At 38.8% G+C, this 14,247-nt stretch overlaps 1 protein-coding gene across 1 annotated transcript in view; it reads left to right on the top strand.

Moving 5' to 3' along the window:
* Positions 1 to 4,526, top strand: part of MARCH5 (membrane-associated ring finger (C3HC4) 5) — a 53,300-nt gene extending 48,774 nt beyond the window's left edge. The window contains exons 4-6 of the mRNA XM_010842201.1: positions 186 to 369; positions 492 to 658; positions 1,645 to 4,526. Coding sequence (XP_010840503.1) covers positions 186 to 369; positions 492 to 658; positions 1,645 to 1,761 — 468 coding nt within the window. The 3' untranslated portion in view covers positions 1,762 to 4,526. The remainder of the gene's footprint in view (positions 1 to 185; positions 370 to 491; positions 659 to 1,644) is intronic.
* Positions 4,527 to 14,247: the final 9,721 nt, after the last annotated feature.

The following is a 14,247-nucleotide window of genomic DNA, read 5'->3' as shown; positions in this document are numbered from 1 at the left end:
CATTGAAATGTAATCAATGTGGGTTTTAAATCTTTTATTCCAATTTAATATGAAACAGCTTTGGTTTATTTTTTTTAACTTTTTGTTTCTAAATTTAGTAGTTTTCTCTAAAATGAATTGCACTCAAGAAGGTAACCCTTCATTAGACAAGGCAATGATTGGAGCAAACGCTGTCTGTTTCTCAGGTTGTAGGCCATAAAGAAGGTCTGGATGTTATGGAGAGAGCTGATCCTTTATTCCTTTTAATTGGACTTCCTACTATTCCTGTCATGCTGATACTAGGCAAGATGATTCGCTGGGAGGACTATGTGCTTAGACTCTGGCGCAAATACTCAAATAAACTACAAATTTTGAACAGTATATTCCCAGGTAAGGCCCTAAATTATGGTGGTACTGAACATACCAAATTAATCTTGTGGACGAATCCTACCATGCAAAGATATTTTAGCTTCTGATTTATTAGCACTAATACCCTCCATCTTTTTCTCTAGGGATTGGTTGTCCTGTTCCTCGAATTCCAGCTGAGGCTAATCCTTTAGCAGATCATGTCTCTGCCACCCGAATTTTGTGTGGAGCCCTTGTTTTTCCTACTATTGCGACAATAGTTGGTAAACTAATGTTCAGTAGTGTTAACTCTAATTTACAAAGGACAATCTTGGTAAGATGGTTTTAATACTACTTTTTTCAAGTGACTATACAAAGAAAATGCACTATATATTTGTTTAAAAAAAAAAAAAGAATGGGACTATATAAATATTTATACTATTTTGCTCTGTGCCTTAAGCCTCTATTTGATCCCCACTGTCATCCAACAGCAACAAAAAGAGGATCCACTGTATTAGCTCTGGTCTTCTGGAACTATGCTGTGGGTGATTTCTCTCCTCAGTTAGGTACAAATCATCACTCCCAAAAGATACTGGTGAAGAGCTTCTGCTCTAGGGTCAGACTGCCCAGTTCAACTCCTATCAGAGACATTGCCTTGCTGAGAAACCTAAATAAAATTGCTTGACTTCTCTGTGCTTGTAAAATGGAAATAGTCGTGGTAGCTACCTCAGAATTATTATGAGGGTTAAATGAGATCATACATTTGAAATGTTAGCACAGAGTAATAAATAAGCCTTTATGTTGTTTGATGTCATTATTATTATTCCCACTTCTCTCTGGAGGTAGCCTGCATATAATGCCTGAGCATTAGAACTAAATAGAAGGAAGATTACTCAGAGATGATAGAGGCATATCTGACCTGTTGGGCTTCCCGGTGGTTCAGATGGTAAAGAATCTGCCTTTAGAATCTCCACAGAGCAAGAGACCTGGGTTTGATCCCTGGGTCAGGAAGATCCCCTGGAGAAGAAAATGGCAACCCACTCCAGTATTCTTGTCTGGAGAATTCCATGGACAGAGGTCCACGGGGTCGCAAAGAGTCGAACATATCTGAGCAACTGACACTCACTTTTTTCACTGACATATTACCTGCAGTGTCTGTCTCCCTAGCTCACTATCTGATTAAAAAAAAGAAAAAGAGTACTGTTTCATTTGCAGCTATCTGAATTAGCAACAATGACAATGTCGTTTGTGATATAAGTAAAATGATTTTTATTTTACATAAATTGCATTATAAAAAGCTAATTTTTCTTTTTATTTTAGGGTGGAATTGCTTTTGTTGCCATTAAAGGAGCATTCAAGGTTTACTTCAAACAGCAGCAATATTTACGTCAGGCACACCGCAAAATCCTAAATTACCCAGAGCAAGAAGAAGCATAAAACTGCGACTTCTTGTTGTTCTGCAGTCCTCCCATTCTTAGGAGTCTGTTGTGTTCTGATTCCATCATTGATGCACAGTAATGGAGACTTGTAATAAGCTGCTGCTCTCATATTTTTAAGAAATATAATAAAGCACTTAGGGCAGGGGAAACCCTCTCAGTAATCACGGAACCTAAGGATATGATTTGTTTTCCTTGTTTTGTATGTACTTCTTTCATGGCGGTCATCTGAACCATTATCTTAGCATGGTGAACCTGAGTTTTGTTCATATTTTCCTCAAGACAGAAATGTAAAGATCAAACTGTGCAAATATTTAAAAATACACATGCTGTTTTATTCAAATGCCTCTTTTGTACATGTTCATGTTCAGTGTTTTCTTAGAATTAGCAACTCAGTGAAGGTACTGTGAGGATTTTTCTCACTGGCATAATTTGATTACAAGCTAAGCAGAAGTATATGTTAATATGAGGAAATGTAAATTAGTTATAAATAATTAACAAACCAAAAATGTATGTAAACATTCAAATGATTATCTGAACAAATGCAATTTTGTTGTGTTTTTCTTAACCCATGTGATGTCCTCCAAAATGTGTAGGGTAAAAATTCACAGGGCTTCCAGATCACTTTTTCACTATTAAATTTTATTTATATAATGTTGACATCTCATAGTTCATGATGTAATTTTGACTCATGCAGTCTTAATTACTGTGTGTGTGCGTGTGTATGTGTGTGTGAGAGAGAGAGACAGACAAACTGACACAGAGACACAGACATCAGGTCCTTCCATCACTGGAGAAAGTTTTTTAATTCATATTTCTAGAAAATAGAACTGACAGTTTATAGTAGTTTGAGCACAGAGAACGATTTGCAGAAAATCAATAGTTATTTTACTCTCCTCTCTCATCGATTCAGTTATTCAGGTATTTGTTGGTCACCTCCTGCTTGCCCAGGCATTATGCAAAGTGCTATGTGGGATACAGTGGTGAACACAACAGACTTGGTTCCTGCTTTTATGTAGTTTACAGTCTAATTTCAACAGACAGAAAACCAGCAGTGAGTAAACCAAGGTGAGGCCTTGAGCTCTTTGTTTTTATACCAGTGAGGAATAATTATGAAAACAAGAAGTCTTGAGCAAATATTAAGGTCATTGTTTTTGTGAGATTATTATGAGGAAAAAAAAATACTAATGTTTTTAAATTTAAATTGCTTGTCATATTGAGGAGGCTAGCACCTTAATAATCACTGTATAACTAGTTTTATATTCATTTTTCAAAAGCAGTTATTTAAGCTGTTCGGTAGTGGCCCTTTTAATGTTCAGCAATCTGAATGGTCTTGGAGTTATTTTCAGGAATTAATATTAAATTTTTTAAAGATAGTTCCAAAAACCCTATTTATTTTCTAATTCACAGTATCTAATGCATGACAATATGAATGTTCCCCCTTACCGATTAAGTGGCCACTTTTCTTTAGGATTGTAGCAAATATAGATTGAGCTTTGTTAGATTGCAATGATGTATGCTAATTTAGTAATTTAAGACTGGTACCTTTCTATAGTATGAATGTCTTAATTTTGAGTAATAACATGAAATTTATGTGAATGACTATTGAACATTCAAAGTTGTATTTACTTAGGAAGGGGATATTTGAATGACAGCCTTATTAAGAACCCTGCTACAGTTCTGAAGGGGAAATATAAAAATCTGTGATTAAATGTAAAAAATAGCAGATTATTAGCTATAATTATAAAATATATTGGCTTTTCTTTAATTTTTGATATGAAAAGACTGGATATTTCCTGCATAATTTTGTTATATAGAACAGCTTTTAGCAGACTTTACTAAAGTTATACAAGCACATAGTTCTCCATTTAATACTATATGCCCAAAATGGGGGAGTAACTGCTTGGGTTTGTTTGGCATCAGGGCTTGTGAGGCCAGAGGAGCAACTCTAATCCTTTGGGGGTAGGGAGAAGAAGTTTCTAGGGCTCTGGGGGGAATTGCAAGTGCCTGGGGACTGGAGGAGCCTCAGCCTCGGGATGGAAAATTTGGAAATCTTAGCTCAAGAAGTACCATGTACCAGCCTCTTCAGAAAGTGGCCCACACCACCCTGAAGCAACAAAATTGTAGGCTAACTAAAGTTGGGTGGACCTGGGTTGAAATCCTAATTCTGCTTTTAATAATTATAGGTATGACTTGGATCAAGCAACTTACCTCTCAGCCACGGTGTTCTTCATCTCTGAAATATGAGTAATACTTTATTTCAGAAGACTGTTTCTAGGATTAACTGAAATTAAAGGAACAGAGGCACTTTAACTAAGGTCAGAATAGCCCCTGCAGAGTAGCAGTGTCTCAGTTGCTGAACTCTAGGAAAAGGGAATGAGGTGGTAAGAGAAACACCAGGGGACAGACTAAAGGAATGCTTTAGACTTTGGGGATGGGTGGGTATATTTGTGTTTTCCAATTTATTTTCACATTGCTTTACTGTGTTATTTCTATAAATGTTAATGTTTTAAACCTCTTTTATAAAATTCAGTGACAACTAGTAGAATTCTCTTGTTTGCAGAAATTAACTTATCTCAAAAGTGCAGAAAATATTGTTCATCATTACATGATTATCAGATGACTGTGAAGAATATAAAATTAAACTGAGTGACTTAATTAGTCACTGCCTTGCTAACTGTGCTGTAATTTTTTTAAATGTCTTGTTTTTAACATAGACTATCTCAACACTGGCTGGATTAGGTTAAATAAAGAATTTTTATGTTCTCTAGGTGTACTTTGTCTGTTGAACAACTTCCAAAACATAATTTGTTTATTCCATACCTACTTAATTCTTTTTAAATCATAGTAATTGAGATACTAGTGATATTTGCTCTTAATACAAGTAATCTGTATTTTTTGAGAACTATAAAGAAATTTATCTTATTTTTATAAACAAACCAGCCTAAATTCCAATATGCTCTAATTTTTAAAATGAAACCCCCCTCACCCACCCTCAGAGCCACTTGGACCATATATGATTAGATGAGATCTGTGGGTGGTCTTATGCCATGAAGACTAGAATCTTCTAGAATGAGTACATCAGATACTCCCCTCCATAGGAATTGTGTCTAAATCACTTCACTGCCACCATCTGAGAGACAGACTAGCCAAGAAACTTCAGAGAGTCAGTCCTGGATGCATATTCTAGTTGATAATTAATGAATTGTAGGGTAAATTACCTTTCAGATTATCTCATCAATAAGGTGAAGATTATAAAACCTATCTCCCAGGTTATTGTGAGAATTAAGTGAGAACACTTTGATACACAGAGAAACTAAATCTATGCCAATTTGTTGTTCAGTCGCTCAGTAGTGTCCGACTCTGCGACCCCATGGACTGCAGCAGGCCAGGCTTCCCTGTCCTTCACTGTCTCCTGGAGTTTGCTCAAATTCATATTCATTGAGTCAGTGATGCCATCCAACTATCTCATCCTCTGCCATCTCCTCCTCCTGCCTTCAATCTTTCCCAGCATCAGGGTGTTTTCCAGTGAGTCCGCTTTTCCCATCAGGTGGCCAAAGTGTTGGATCTTCACTTCTGCATCAGTCCTTCCAATGAATATTAGGACTGATTTCCTTTAGGATTGACTGGCTTGATCTCTTTGCCAATTGTGCCAATTTAGAGAGTTTTTTGCCTATAACCTTTCTTTGGTTCCCTGGGATCTCAAGGTTGCCTCTTCTCTGCTACCTGCCACCCACATACCCATTAGAAATGGTGGAGTGATGAAATGTCTTGTTTAATTGCCTTCCTGGAACAAAGAGCAAGGGGAAGAGATGTGTTTGCAGCTGAATGTAAAAGACTCTGGCAGAGGCTTGACTGTTCTGGTCAACCCCATGTGGATTTATCTTACTGCTAACAGCCTACCCAAGTTTACTGTATGTCAACATATCCTGCTTCACAGGATGTTTGTTGAGCACCTGTATGAACTAGGCACTATCTTGGGGTAAATGAGAAATAAACCTGCTTTGAGATGTTTTAAGAGTCTATACTACAGATCTTACTTAGTCTTATGATACCACCTCCACAAGAATGTGAGATCCGTTTTGGGGAAGGGGGAGGTGTTTGTTTTTAGTTTTGTTTATTCCACAATTAACAGCATTTATGAGCCACTGTTGAATACTTTGAAACCTTAGAAGATGTACTGTCCTTAAATATACATCAGTCAGGGTCCAGTCAGGAAGTAGACATCAAACCAGTTATTTGAGCAGGGTGAATTGTCTGTTAACAAGTGGGAAGTAAATGGCTTCCCTTGTATTTCAGATGGTAAAGAATCTGCCGCCAATGCAGGAGACCAGGGTTTGATCCCTGGGTCAGGAAGATCCCCTGGAAAAGGTAATAGAAACCTACTGTAGTATTCTTGCCTGGTAAATCCCATGGACAGAGGAGCCTGGTGGTCACAAAATACTCAAAGAGGAAAAAAGGACTTAAAAGTGGCAGGGCAATAAAAACCCCAGGGGGAAAAAAAAAGAGCCACTGCCTCTAGGCTGAATAAGAATGTACAGTAAGGTAACTAAGCACCCCTCCCCACTCCTGCATGGCTGAGACTTAGGCCTCTTTGAAGAAGGCATTGGTGGGGAGGGCGGGGAACTGTATCAGGAGCAGTGGAGGAGCTTGCCAGAGGGCAGGCTGGAGTTGGTTGGTGGGGCAGGTGAGGCCTGAAAGTCACAACCTGACTTCCGCACAGGCTGCTGTGCTCAGCCATGTCTGACTCTCTGACCCATGCACTGTAGCCCACCAAGCTCCTCTGTCCATGGGATTCTCCAAGCAAGAATACTGGAGTGGGTTGTGACTTTCTTCTCCAGAGGATTCTTCCCTATCCAGGGATCAAACCCTCATCTCCTGCATTGACAGGTGGATTCTTTACCACTGAACCACCTGAAAGCCCAAACTCATATAGAACTAATTTCACTTACATATAAAATCTTGAATCAATAAACAAAACTCAATTTTTTTAATAATCACAATATATCATCAGATTATAAAATATATATAAAGTATATTGAAATATATAAAAAGGTATTCAGTTTGATTCATAGTATTGTTTCCTTGGTGGCTCAGACTAAAGAATCTGCCTGAAATGCAGGAGACCTGGGTTCAATCCCTGGGTTGGGAAGATCACCTGCAAAGGGAATAGCAACAACCCACTCTAGTATTCTTGCCTGGAGAATTCCATGAACAGAGGAGCCTGGTGGGCTACAGTCTGTGGGGTCGCAAAGAATCGGATATGACTGAGCGACTAACAGACACGCAATAAGTATCCAAATTAAAACAATAATGAGGGTTAATATCTCATTACATATGACACAAGTACAGTGTATACAAACAGCTCATACAACTCTATCAAAAAACAAGCAACCAAATAAAACATGGACAGAAGACCTAAATAGGTATTTCTTCAAAAAAGACAACACACAGATGATCAACAGGCAGATGAAAAAATGCTCAGCATTGCTAATTATTAGAGAAACATAAAACCACAATGAGGTATCACCTCACACTGGTCAGAATGGCTATCATCAGAAAGTCTACAAATGATACATGCTGGAGAGGGTGCAGAGAAAAGGGAACCTTCCGACACTGTTGGTGGGAATGTAAATTGGTACCGGCACTGTGGAAAACAGTATGGAGGTTCCTTAAAAAACTAAAACTAGAGCTACCATATAATCCAGCAATGGCACTCCTGAGCAAATATCCAAAAAAAGATAAAAACTAATTCAAAAAAACACTGCACCCCAATGTTCATAGCAGCACTATTTACAATAGCCATGACATGGAAAAAATCCAAATGCCCAAAAACAGATGACTGGTTTAAGAAGATGTGGTAGAGCCTAGACGTTATCATACTAAGTGAAGTTGTCAAAGACAAACATACCATTTATATGTAGAATCTTATAAAATAACACGAATGAACTTAATTACAAAACAAATATGCTCACAGACACAGAAAACAAACAGCTATCATTGTGCTCCTTTCAGCAGAACATATACCAGAAAACAAACTAATGGTTATCAAAGAGGAAAGACAGGGAAGGATGAATTAGCAATTTGGCATTAACAGATGCACAATATATAAATTACTAGGTAGATAACAATAAGGACCTACTGTAAGCACAGGGAACTATATTCAATATCTTGTAATAATCTATTATAAAGAATGTAAATATATATATATATGGATGTATAACTGAATCACTTTGCTATACACCTGAAACATTGTAAATCATCTATACTTCAATTAAAAAAAAAAGATATAGTATGTTTCAGTACTTCATTCCTTTTTATGGCTAAATAGTAATCCATTGTACAGATAAAATCACATATGGCTTATCCATTCTCCCACTGATAGACATTTGGGCCTTTTCTCTTTTGAACCTACTCCAATTGTGTTTTTACCCATGACATCCCACACTTCACCAAAACTACTCTAATCAAGGTCACCAATTATCTCATTGCTAAATCCAGTGATCAATCCAATGGTCACTTCATTTAATTTATATAAAGTATTTGACAGTCTTAGCTTCAGTCTTAAAACAATTTGGGGGGTTTTTTTTGGCCACATCTCACAGCATGTGGGATCTTAGTCCCCCAACCAGGGATCAGACCCACACCTCCAGCAATGTAAGCACAGAGTCTTAACCACTGGACTGTCAGGGAAGTTGCAAAAACAATTTTTTTCCATTTGGCTTTGGGGTACCACAATCCTGATTCTCTTCCTACCTCACTGACTGCTCATTTCCAGTCTCTTTCATTAAATCTAATTTATCTCCAACATTTGAAGAGCCCCAGGGCTCAGTCTTGAACTTTTTTCATTTACATTCCCTAAGTGAACTCATCCAGACTTCTGACCATCCATCACGTGATCTACCAATAGCAATATGGTAATAATTCCCAAATTTGTATCTCCAGCCCAAATTACACCCATAAATTTCCAACAGGTATTTCCTATTCAATATCTTCAAATAGATGGAGATACTGAATATATATAATATATATATGAATATATTATGTATATACAACATACAGGGCTTCCCATGTCTAGTGGTAAAGAACCCATGTGACAGTGCAGGAGACATAAGAGATGCAGGTTCAATCCCTGGGCCAGGAAGATCCCCTGAAGGAGGACATGGCAACTGACTCCAGTATTCTTGCCTGGAGAATCCAATGGATAGAGGAGCCTGGCAGGCTACAGTCCACAGGATTGCAAAGAGTTACACAACTGAAGTGCCTGAGTACGCATGTATAGAATATATATGAATATATACATAATTTGAGATGGTATCACGGAGAGAGGAGGGTGAGGAAGACATGTGAGTGGAGCCAACTTGAAAATGAATCCTCCAACCCCAGCCTGCCCCAGCCCTGCCCCAGTTAACGCCATGTGGATCACAGACAAATTACTTGGCTAAACACTTCCTGCCTGAATTCCTGACACATGAAATTGCCAGTAAAGCTAAATGAAGTGATCTGTTATGCAACAACAAATAACTGAGACGCACAGGGACAACCATTAGATACTGGTGTGAGGCATCTTAGAGGGTGGACCTCAAGTATTCCTGGCTCAGCCGTTAAGGACATCCCTATGGTGAGGAGGCATAAAGGTCCCTCACCCTGAAGCCAACACACTTTGGAGCTATTCAGCTCCTCTTGCCCTAATGCCATGTCCACCAGACAACTCTCTGTTGCCCACAGAGACCAGACTCAAGGAGATGCTCCCTGCATCTTTGGAGTCCTATCCTGGCCTTGATGGCATCCATGGTGAATTAATAAAACGATCCCTTCATCTTTCCCTGCTGCTTAGTCACTAGGTGAGAATGTGCTGATTATGAGGGCACAGGTATTCTAGTTTATCCGCATGAGAACTGTAATTCTCACCATAACTTAAGAAATGGGCATTCTACTATCTGCCTACTTGTGAAAACTTTTCAGTTAACTGGTCTTCAAGGACAGAGGAGAGCAAGTGCTTGAGTCTTCAGGGCAGAAGAGGGACAATCTCGACTGTTTTTTGTTTAGATGACTCACCTGTGAGCCGATTCCAGTTGTACTTGTTTTCTATTTATCTACACTCTTTATTCTACCCAGTTAGCAGATGAGAACATGGAGGGTAAGTGCCCTAAATGGTCTCCTCTCTTCTCTCTGCCTTCTCTATTTGTTCATTCTTCAAGACTGTGACATCTCCCACATGTCAGTGATTTTATGTGAGGTTTTTTGGGTTTAATTTTATATAGTAAAATAAACAATTTTAAAGGTAACAACACAGTGGGCCTTTATACACATAACTTATTGAAAAGAAATCTACATGTAAGTCAACCCACAAAGTTCAAGCCCATGTTGTTCAAGGATCAACTGTATTCTCCTGTGTGACCACATCAACTCCATACAGAACATTTCTGTCTCCTGAGAAAATGCCCTCTTCCCATTTAAGACATCCCTCACAAGAGACAAACGTATTCTGACATCTGTCAATAGTCTCTAATTTTAGCCATACTGGTGGGTATACAGTAATAGTATCTCATCACCGTGATGTAGTTCTTAACAAAGGTTGTTGAGGTTCAACCAAATGTGCTACCTCAGCCCTCAGACTGCTATAAAAGAGTGTTAGTAACTGGCAAGAATTTGAGGGTTTGGGCTGAATAATCAAGCAACCCCAACTTTGAGTTATTTGGATAGTGATCATTCAAATCATAACTCTATTTCCTCACATATACATAGAAATGTATTACTATACATATAATTAAAGGCCTATAGTTATATTACTGAATCAGAAAAGATAAGCATTCATAGCCAACAGTGCATTTCATTTATTCCGCCAGATAACTGCTGTATGACTACCCTGTATGCAACAGCAATGGATGAAATAAAACAGGAGTCCTGCCCTCATGGAGCTCGCAATCTATTTGTATAAGAAAACTCTTACTTCTAGTTCATAGAGCCATTCATTTAATCTACCCGATTTCTAAGAGGCTGTGAAGGCTTCGCTGTACCCTGTTCTTCAGCAGCACCTGCTTGTCATCATTTGTTTGGCTGTGTAATTCCATTTCAGTTCAGTTCAGTTCAGTCGCTCAGTCATGTCCGACTCTTTTCGAGCTCATGAATCGCAGCACGCCAGGCCTCCCTGTCCATCACCAATTCCCGGAGTTCACTCAGACTCATGTCCATCGAGTCAGTGATGCCATCCAGCCATCTCATTTTTCTTCTTACAGTAATTAATCAAGACCGTAAACTTTCATGCAAAATTTTAACCAGTTTGACATCCCTCTTTTTCTGAGGTATTAATGATGGTTATTTCTTTTCAAAGCTTCTCACCAAAGTACTCTCTATAGCTCCAAAAAGTGCTTTTTTAAATTGTGGTTAGAAATAAAACAACTTAGCCTCCCTGGTGGCTCAGAGGGTAAAGAATCTGCCTGCAAATTAGGAGACCAGGTTTTAATCCCTGGATCAGGAAGATCCGCTGGAGAAGGGGATGGCTACCGATTAGTAATCTTGCCTGGAAAATCCCACGGACAGAGGAGCCTGGTGGGCTACAGTCCATGGGGTCTCAAAGAGTCGGACATGACTGAGTGACTCACTTTCTTCAACCTCAAAATGAGTTCTTAATAGCCGAAGCTGACTCATATTTATAAAAGTTTTTCTCTTTTCATACATTACACACCAGTGCTATGTTTATCATTTTCAACAAACGCAATTTAAACAATTTTACAATTCCTCTGAGAAATCTCTAGGATGATTTTTCATGCAGTAGTAGATAATGAGCTCCAGTGATCTTATGGGCTTCCGCAAGGCTCAACGGTTAATAAAAGAAATAGGAATAGACCCTGGTCAGTGCATCTCTTTTGCAGCTTCTACAGATACGGAATTCTAGGGGAGGGGGACATTTAGATACCCCATGGTCCACAGGAGTCTTCTCTACAGTTCCAGGAATTACTGAGCTGTCAAAAAGTAGAAGGCATGAAGTGCTGCTGCCAAGGACCAACTTCTATTAACATCTTATTTGCCTAAAGCCTTGGTGAGAACAACTGCATTGAATTTGACCTGACAATTCTAGGTCCTTTGATTAAAAATTAAAATTTCCAGGACTTTCCTGGCGGTCCAGTGGCTAAATGGACACTGCACTCCCCATGCAGGGGGCGTGGGTGTGATCCTTAGGAACTAGATCTTACATCCTGCAAATAAGAGTTCACTTGCTGCAACTAAAGACCCACATGCAGCAACACCGCAACTAAGACCTGTGCACCCAAATAAATAATTCTTTATTAAAATTTTCAAGTCCTTCTATTCATATGCAGTTTTTTCATACCTGAAAATCCATCTCCCTACCTACCTCTCTAGCAGCACTGTGAGCCTTGCAGGATGTTAGCTCCCCAACAAGAAAGCAACCTCGGGCCATGGCAGTGAAAGCACTGAGTCCTAACCACTGGACCTCCAGGGACTCCCATGAAGATCTATTAAATTTCATTTTCATTTTCATCAAAGTGACACCAAAAGTAAACACTAAATCTCCAAATTTCACTCCCTGAGATATAGCCTCAACAATTTCAGGTACTTCCCCGAGCATCTATCTATATATTTCCAAATAATACATTTCCACAGTCATTTCTTGTTTTACCCTTTTTTTCCCCCACCATTATCTATTGCTTTCTCACTCTACTGTGTAGGAATTAGCTCTCTCAAAAGGCCAGCAAACTTATTTTCCCATCTCCCCATTTCTCCAACATGTAGTTATGTCACAGTATTAGGAAACTGCTTAATGTTGAAGCCACACCTTTTTTCCTATTATCTCTTCATTTTTCCCTCTAGGTCACAATTAGCTTCTTTTTTAAAAAATCTGATTAACCCTGTATGTTTTTATTAAAAAATTTTCCCCAATCCAATACTATCGACCACATAACTATCAATAGTATTTTGCATTCTAATATATTAGTTCCATTTTTTTCTAGATACTTTTCTCCTGAAGCCTTTTGTCTTCCTGCTCCAAACTGTAGGACTTGCTGACTAGGTTTGTCATGACCGAAATCACAGGACTTCAGTTCTCTTCCTTGTTGACAGAGCTGCCTCAGTTTGTGCCTAGCTGATGGGGCAAATCGAGAAACCAGTTCCAGATCAGGAAAGAAGTACATCAAGGCTGTATATTGTCACCCTGCTTATTTAACTTATATGCAGAATACATCATGAGAAATGCTGGACTGGAAGAAGCACAAGCTGAAATCAAGATTGCTGGGAGAAATATCAATAACCTCAAATATGCAGATGACACCACCCTTACAGCAGAAAGCGAAGAACTAGAGAGCCTCTTCATGAAAGTGAAAGAGGATAGTGAAAAATTTGGCTTAACACTCAACATTCAGACAATTAAGATCATGGCATCGAGTCCCATCACTTTATGGCAAATAGATGGGGAAACAATGGAAAAAGTGACACACTTTATTTGCTTGGACTCCAAAATCACTGCAGATGGTGACTGCAGCCATGAAACTGAAAGATGCTTACTCCTTGGAAGAATAGCTATGAACATCCCAGACAGCATGTGAAAAAGCAGAGACATTACTTTGCCAACAAGGGTCTGTCTAGTCAAAGCTATGGTTTTTCCAGTCATCATGTATGGATGTGAGAGTTGGACTATAAAGAAAGCTGAGCGCTGAAGAATTGAAGCTTTTGAACTGTGGTGTTGGAGAAGACTCTTGAGAGTCCCTTGGACTGCAAGGAGATCCAACCAGTCCATCCTAAAGGAAATCAGTCCTGAATATTCATTGGAAGGACTGATGCTGAAGCTGAAACTCCAATACTTTGGCCACCTGATGTGAAGAACTGACTCATTGGAAAAGACCTTGATGCTGGGGAAGACTGAAGGCAAGAGAAGGGGATGGATAAGATGGTTGGATGGCATCACCAACTCAACGGACATGAGTTTGGGTAAACTCTGGGACTCGGGGATGGACACGGAGGCCTGACGTGATGCAGTCCATGGAGTCACGAAAAGTCGGACACGACTGAGCGACTGAACTGATGGGGCAAAGCAGAAGTCTGGTCTACCCTTGGCTTAACAAGCTGGGTGTTCTGGCAGCTGCAGCTGCCCAGAGGGGATATTTTTTTCCTAGTTTATCCTTACAAAAGGGGGATTGTTCTCTAGTTCACATGAAATCTCCATTGAGGCGGTCCTGATACTGGATTCCTTTTTCCTTTTCTGATCTTATTTCTTTTTTTTTTTTTTTTTTTTTTGACAATGAAACTAACATTTCCTTTTAATTAATTTATATAATTATTAATAGTTTATATAATAAAAATAATATCACCTTTTGAGTTCTTAAAATATGCCAAGCATTAAACTGGTTGTGTTACATATGTTATCATAGTCAGTCTTCATAAACAATTCTTTTAACTAGTATTAGCATTCACATTTCATCAAGGAAGTTATTTTCAGAATCTCAGAAGTAGTAATTAGAGGGGGCAGAAT

The sequence above is a fragment of the Bison bison genome, unplaced genomic scaffold, assembly GCF_000754665.1.
Source record: "Bison bison bison isolate TAMUID 2011002044 unplaced genomic scaffold, Bison_UMD1.0 scf7180017864172, whole genome shotgun sequence".
In the NCBI taxonomy this organism is placed as follows: Eukaryota; Metazoa; Chordata; class Mammalia; order Artiodactyla; family Bovidae; genus Bison; species Bison bison.
Note: the sequence above shows the minus strand (reverse complement) of the source record. Positions and strands in the feature narration are given on the sequence as shown.